Consider the following 7,764-nt stretch of genomic DNA (forward strand, 5'->3'; position numbering starts at 1 on the left):
ATATTATTATTAATAATAATATAGTCGTAATTAAAGGCTTTTATTAAATTACTATTATTTGAATCCATATAATTTCAAAGAGCTTTTAAACTTTTAATGTGTAAGTATCAATTAGTACTTATTATTTGTAGAAAAAATTGGAGTAATTTTTAAAGATATTCAAAAGTTTTAAAAAGATACAAGTTTAATTAAAAACTTGAAATGATTTCAAATAATTTAAAAAAAGTGTGTTAACATTTCATTTTAGAACTTCTAAATATATTTTAAAATTTATCGAATTTTCCCTACAATTTTTGGAAAATTTTGCAAATTAAAAAAAAAACCTTAAAATCTTCCAGGTTCTTTTTTGATAATTTTTTAAATCTCTTAAATTCTTTTTAAATTTTCTGTTACAATAATTTTTCAAAATGAAAAATCATTTTCAATTTCCCTAAGAATCTTAAGAAAATGTTTTTATTCTTTTGAAGTCTTTCACAATTCTTAAAAAGATACTAAATTTTTAGTTTAAAATCTGCAAAATTCTACATTTAGTTTTAAATTCAGCTGTGGGTATTTGCACTTAAATTTCGGTACGAAGAGCCGATTATCTCGGCACGTACACTTTGTTTAAATAATTTGAAATCATTTCAAGTTCTAAATGGAATTTAAATCTTGTTTAAAACTTTTAAATATCTCTTAAAATGACTCTATTTTTTCTATAAATAATAAGTGTTCTATTGTTATTTATAAATTCCAATTTTAAGGATTTTTTTTTAATTTGAAGGATTTCCTAAACGTTGTAGGAAAAATTGAAGTCATTTTAAAATATATATAAAAGTTCTGAAAAAATTTCGAAAATGATTTTAAATTAAATTAATTTAATTTTAATTTAAAATGAAAATAATTTAACTTATAATTTAAGAACTGTTAACTTAAAACAAAATTATTTTTCAATTTTTAAATCTTTAATTTGTAATATTAAAAATGTTAACGTAGATTTATATTTTTGTAAATTAGTCTGAATCTTTGAACTATAATTTATAAAAGTTCTAAATATTTCGGTTTATCTGCATTTCATTTGAAATTGTTCAATTCAAAAGTGTCAGTGCCTTCCATTTTAAACGTGTAAATTATTGAGCATTTAAATACACAATTTTTGAATTGAAAAAATTTAAAAATTCAATTTTAAAAGTTTAAAATTGAGTTGAAAACTTTTAAAAGATTAATATTCAAAAGTTCTACTTGAATGCTTTAATTTGATATTTATTGCTTATTAATTTAAATGGAAAAATGTTTAGAATAGAGTTTGATTTTTAAATTTCATTGACCGTGAAGTATGTTTACGAACCGGAAAAAAACCGGGAATTTTTTTCTTTGATTAAAACGGCCACCCTGTATAAATAATTGTTTGGTAAAGTTATTTATTTATTTTTTTAATTGGAAAAGTATAATTGAATTCTATATTTTTAATTTGTAAGACTTACAATCAAAAATAGTTCAATTTTCAACATTTGAATAAAGCGCGTGCTTCATTTATCAGTTTCATATTTTTGAAAGTCCTAAAATTATAATAGCGCTTTAATTTTCAAGACTTCTAATTTAAAGTTGTACCTACAATGTTGGCCAATCGAATTGAATGTTTTTAAATTAAAAATCCTTAACGTTTCGGAAGTAAATATATCATTTAAAATAACTTTAGACCGAATCCATTCCAAACTAGGCAGGGCCCTATACTTGAAATCTCAGAATCGCTTGTGGAAGAAATATATTGCTTCTTAGAGAGAATTAGGCGATACGTATTTTTTCGATTTGCAAAAATGTTCCTAAAAAGTTATGCGTATTTCAATTTTGGATTTGTTTTTCGAAAGTCCCGAAATTTTTCTTTAAACCTATATAACTTTTTTCCTAATTGAGATATTTATTATTTTCTTTTTGATTCTAATAGCGTTCATCGGTTGGAACATTTTTGAACGTGTACTGTGATGATGAAGATATCTTGTAAGTTTCATGCTTGTTAAATAACTTTGGTCGACAGGAGAATTCTTTTTTCTTACAATAAAATTTTCTACTTTTTCTTGGAAATTATGACAGATACGAAAAAATGTTAAGGTAAAAGTATGCACGTCTAAAAAAGTTTTATGGAAAAAATATCTTTTGTTCTTCTGCGATATTTTTCATAGTTTACAAGAAAAATTAAAAAATTATATTGTTAGGAAAAAAAATTCTCCCGGTCTCAAAAATGGTTTAGCCGGTATGATGCTGATAAGATAACTTTCTGGTATTAGTAGAAACGTTTAAACAATATTTTTAAAAATTTTGAGCTGGACTATAAATGAAAAATTGGTGGAGTTACGAATTTAAAAACTGATGATTCATACATTTTCCACGTTTGGCAACGAATAATTAAATTTGCATTGTTAATTTGTAAAAATTATAATTAGAAATACCTAATTAAATTGTCAATAGTTGAATTTTGCACATGCTTTCTTTTTAAATTTCTTAATTTCGAAAGTTTTTAAATGATAATGATTTTTTAATGTTAAAGGCTTCTAGTTCATATATGAATGCTGATTCTTAAAATTTAGTATAAAGTTTTTTGTATTAGTTTTGACTTTAGAGTTCAATAATAAATTGACGGAATCAACTTTTAATTAATCAATCTTGTCGACTCATTGGAAAAGATGAAAATATTTTACTAGTCAGACTCGTAGAATTACATTAGATTTTTCTGCAACATTACCACCTACCGGGGGCAATTTAGTTGGTCAGGGAGAATTTAGGTATTTTGAAAGAAAAACCCTTAAAAAGTTGGGGAATTTCTATAACAGGTAATTTAAATAACTTTCCAGAATATGAAAATAAAAATTGAAAATTTTGCTTTCAAATTGTTTATTCTATGTCTAAAAGATTCTATAATTAGACTGTTACAAGATTAGAATTCTGGTCTTTAAATACAGTCGAACTTCAATTTCAACCTGCGTCACGACGTTGCGTCAGTTCACTCGCAAGCGGGAAGCACACACGTTTGTATAGCTTGAAGCACAGCAGTGCCTCCAATTTTTGTATTTTTGCACTGCGTGCGTATGCGTCACATCGAAAATCGGGTTAGTTACCGTTGGCACACTTATTTAAAATAATTATTTTTCATTTATTTATTTATTTTTTACAATTTATTACATCAAATAATAATTGTAAAGTGTATAAAGAGATTAAACATTATTTTAAATTCATATTTTCGATACAAAAGGAATTCTTTCCTTTAAATTTGAAATCAATTATTTATTTTGAAGGTGTAAAATCAAATAATTATTTTATCTTTTACTTTATAAGTCCATTTTGTGATCAGATAATTATTTTAAACAATTTAACCAATATTATTTGTTGCAAACAATTGCTTGCACTTCTTATTTTAAATATGCGCGTCAACGGTAACCCATTTTTGTGCAGGAAAATCCACCAGAAATGGTTCATACGCGCGTAACTGCTTACGTTAGCAGTACCTCAATTGGAGCCCAACGTCAGAACCAAAGCTGAGCTCCAAATGAAGTTCAACTGTATATGTATTAATTTTAGGACAAAATAACAAAATTGATCTGGGAAAATCAGGGAATTTCGAAAATGAAGTTTTACGTTCCCCTGATTGAATATTGACCTTTGAAATTAGAAATTATTCATTCTTGAGTAATGCAAATGTTTGTTTTGAACGTTAGACTTGAATATGCGCATTTATAAATAGTGGGGGTTGCGGATTTCAAATTATGCCATTTTTTAAAGTGTTTTACTTTTCATAAATTCATCGGCAAGATTACGATATCCGTGGCGACAAAGTTCTAATGTGGTTTCCCATAGGATTTTTAGCGACAAACATGAATCTCAAAGTTTTAAATCGATATCTCGAATAGTTTTCGAATTATCGATTTTTAAACCTTTTTTTTATGTACATAATTTCTTAAGTTCATTCTGATAGACTTAGCTCTCCTTACTTTTGCTCATTTTGCTCTTAAGAGCAATATATGAGAATGATTTATTACCTCCTTGAATTCCTTTCCTGCTTTCTTCATTCACTTGTTAAAATTACTATTAATAATTTGGAACCATGATTTATCAAAAAATTAGGAATGGGCTTGGAAAACGGTGAGTTGAAGTTGTGTGATCTTACATTATTTCTATGACCAGTCAGAGGGGCGCCTTCGCGCCCCCACGGAGCGTTGGAAAAGGTGCAGGGCTATGATCTTACATTATTTCTATAACCAGTCACAGGAGTGCCTTCCCGCCCCCACGGGGCGTTGGGAAAAAGGCAGAGGTGTCATCTTACATTATTTCTATAACCAGTCACAGGGGTGCCTTTCCGCCTCCCACGGAGCGTTGGAAAGGGAGCAGGGGTGCAACCTTACATTATTTCTATGACCAGTCAGAGGGGTGCCTTCCCGTTCTCCCCCACGGAGCGTTGGAAAAGGGGCAGGGGTGTGATCTTACATTATTTCTGTGATCAGTCACAGGAGTGCCTTCGATGTCTCGAAAACTATAAGAGATATCGATTTGAAGAATTCAGATTCGTTTTTCTCGCAAAAAATCCTATCGGAATACATTTAAAAAATAAGATAAATAATAAATAAAAGTTAATTAATTTTACATAAAAAATCGATATCTCGTAAACTATTCAAGATATCGATTTAAAACTTTCAGATTCGTGTTTTTCGCAAGAAGTCCTATAGGAATCCACAATAAAACTTTGTCGCCACGGACACCGTAATCTTCCCAAATTCATCTTTGCTGAAATACTTGTAGAGAGTTTAAATTATACTTTTTTCTTTATCGAATTTATTGGATAAGAATCCTTTTTTGTTTTATTTAATAAAGAATTTCCTACTATTTTAATCTTTTTAACACAATAGGGACTGCGATACCTAAAAGAGCATTATAATTTATAGTGTACCTAGATATTTAAAATCTTCTAAATTGAAAAGTAACCACAACTCTGCGATTAAGGATATTTCAAAGTCGAAATTAAAAAAATAAAATAAACCTTATGAAACAGATTTCCACTTCAACCCGGTACTGTGCCTGGACCATACAATCCACAAGGACCCTCAGGGATGCCAACCAACCAACAACCCCAGTACGCTCCACCTAACGGCCAGCACATGATGTAAATTTTTTGCGTTACAGATAAATTCATGGTGTACTCAAAAAAGGAAGAAAGTTGTACAATATTTCTTATTATAGTGATTTAAATAACTCTACAAAGGATAGCAATTTCAATAAACTTACAGGAGATAGCCAAAGACTCTGGAGTTTCGAGAGATTTTAGAGTTTGGATTTCGACCGTGTATTTGTAAAAGTGATGAAAATTCGTCGAAGAAACGAATGACTTAAAAAAAAAAGAATGTTACTTGTGTGACGTTTGTCGACGAAGACAATATTGTAAGTGATACACAGGCAGTTGTATATTTTGAATCTTAATTTTTATTGAATAAGGATAACTATCCTCTTTTGTTAAAATAGTTCTGCTGAGCAGGTTTTTATGAATATTTTGAATTAAAAATTGTAATTATCTCGAAATAAGTTTTAATTTATTTGTAGCAAATCGATTTTCTATGTGCAATCCAATTTTTATTAATTGCCTAAATTATTTGTGCGTCAACGCAAAAGGAAACGAGAGAAAGTAAATCCAGATTAACGCGAGTTACAGAATCAAATTCGTGATTTATCTGTAACAATTTTGTCTGTAATTTGAATCACGGCGACCTTCTAACAGTTTTCGATCAATCCGATGACTCGCGTTGAAGGAACAACAATGATGAACAAAAAGTGGTTTAGCTTTTTCTAGTTTTGTACCAAGTGTAATTCGTGCTGTCGATTACAGACTCTGCCTCAAGATATTACTGCATACTATAGACAAATCTTATATTACGAATACGTTTTAAGTTAAAAGTCCTTTTTGATTTACACCCCCAGCAAGAATCAAGACGTCTGAATCACGTCTAGTCTGTCTATTGTAAATAATTATTATCAGCCAGCGACACGTGATTACAAGAAGGAAAAAAAAAATTTAACAGATAATTTTGTACTTGTATGATACTTGTACCATTTTTTCGTACGCGAATGTGTAACAGATAAAACATTGTGAGACTGAAGAAGAGGCGAAGAACAGGGAATGAAGTTGTTTACAGCAGACGAGAAAAGATTATTACACATAGATAATATTTAAGGCGTTCTTTTCGCGTTCGATTGTAACATAAATCTGTTTTTATTTCTTCGCTAAGAATAATTCGTGTTTTATAACTATGTTCTCTACTGTGTATATGTATCTAAAGGTAAAGTCACGCTGAGAAAGTCGTCTTCTGATTTAATTTGGAGGGCGAGGTCGATCAGAGGAAGGAAGAAAGTTCTCAAATATTTCACTGAACCTGTACATGTTACGTTGCCATTAAACTGTCATTATTTACATAATGAGTCATTGATCTTTGTTAAATCTGTTTTCTAGCATTTTTTATTGATTACAGACTTGAAAATATTCTCGCTATCGTAATCGTGTTTTTGAATCTATGATACTCAGTCATTAATCACTCATCTGTAAAAACAAAAAGAAACAATAATTTTTCATTTAGATTTACGTAGAAGTTTCAAGAAAGGTTTTTGAGAAAATGAGAGTGGATTTGATAGAAACGCGATTTTTCACTTCAAGATTTTTAAATTTAAGTTCTGCAGTTCCTGTTGATTATTGTCAGCGGAACAACAATGAATAGTAGATTCTCTCGACAAAATTAGTTAAGAGATACACAATGGATTATCAAATCTTCACTTTAAAATCCCGAGATAACGTTGAATTCACATTTTAATAATGATCACCTTGAACCCTTGATAGCAGATTTATTTGTTGCTTTTTTTATAAAGTTTTTTGAATAACTTTGAATTACTCTACATATATATTCAAAGATTAAACATGTGATGTTTTTCAACGTTGTAATATTCTTTAATTCGAATTTAATCTTTCTCAAACAATTGTCATAAATTTATTAAAATTTTTTTGTTTCGAATTTGTTCTGTTTAAAAAAACTTTAAGCTTAAATTGAGGCTCCTGATGCAATAATGGGACGAGCGCTCGAAAACGCTAAAAAGAATTGTCCAATCATATAACCTAATTATTTATAACGTAATATTAGTTATAACCTAATTTTTAAGTTTGAAATTAATTTTTTTAAATACTCGTTAGTAGAGAATGCGAAGACTCAACTTTTTTCTATTTGATGTTTTTTTCCTATGAGAATTTTTAATAATAAAATTTAAAAAGTTCAATAAAATTTACCCCGAATTTAAGTATTTTTTCAAACATAAATCTTCATATGTCAGCTAAATATTATTGAAGTTGTTTGAAATTTGGCATTAACACACAGTATACTCTAGCTATACCTGCAGAATGGAGAAAAAATTAAAGGTTCCTCTTGTTTAATAATAATTAATTCCAAATTGAGACCGGTCGGTCATATTTTTTTTAGTTTCACCATACAAAAATATCGAGGGAAATTTAAAGTTGAAAAAACTTTTAGTAAAGAATTTCTAGTTCATCACTATTATGTAAGAAAACTGGGAATTTTCAGATCGATTCATAAAAAATTGACGAAATTAGGTATTTTGGAAAAAATTAATCCATGCCGCCAACGATAGCTTCATGAATATTGAGCACTACGAGGGTGGATTGATAAGTTTCCGGCCTGACCAAGAGATGGCGCCACTAGGCCTACCTTGAGGTGGCGTTCTATAGTACCATCCTTAGATAGCTTG

The 7,764-nt window shown here is 29.1% G+C and overlaps 1 protein-coding gene across 1 annotated transcript in view; it reads left to right on the forward strand.

Moving 5' to 3' along the window:
- LOC117178036 (signal transducing adapter molecule 1) overlaps positions 1 to 6,432 on the forward strand; it is a 26,716-nt gene extending 20,284 nt beyond the window's left edge. Inside the window, exon 10 of the mRNA XM_033369236.1 lies at positions 5,018 to 6,432. Coding sequence (XP_033225127.1) covers positions 5,018 to 5,132 — 115 coding nt within the window. The 3' untranslated portion in view covers positions 5,133 to 6,432. The remainder of the gene's footprint in view (positions 1 to 5,017) is intronic.
- Positions 6,433 to 7,764: the final 1,332 nt, after the last annotated feature.

This window comes from Belonocnema kinseyi, chromosome 8 (genome assembly GCF_010883055.1).
Source record: "Belonocnema kinseyi isolate 2016_QV_RU_SX_M_011 chromosome 8, B_treatae_v1, whole genome shotgun sequence".
Lineage (NCBI taxonomy): Eukaryota > Metazoa > Arthropoda > Insecta > Hymenoptera > Cynipidae > Belonocnema > Belonocnema kinseyi.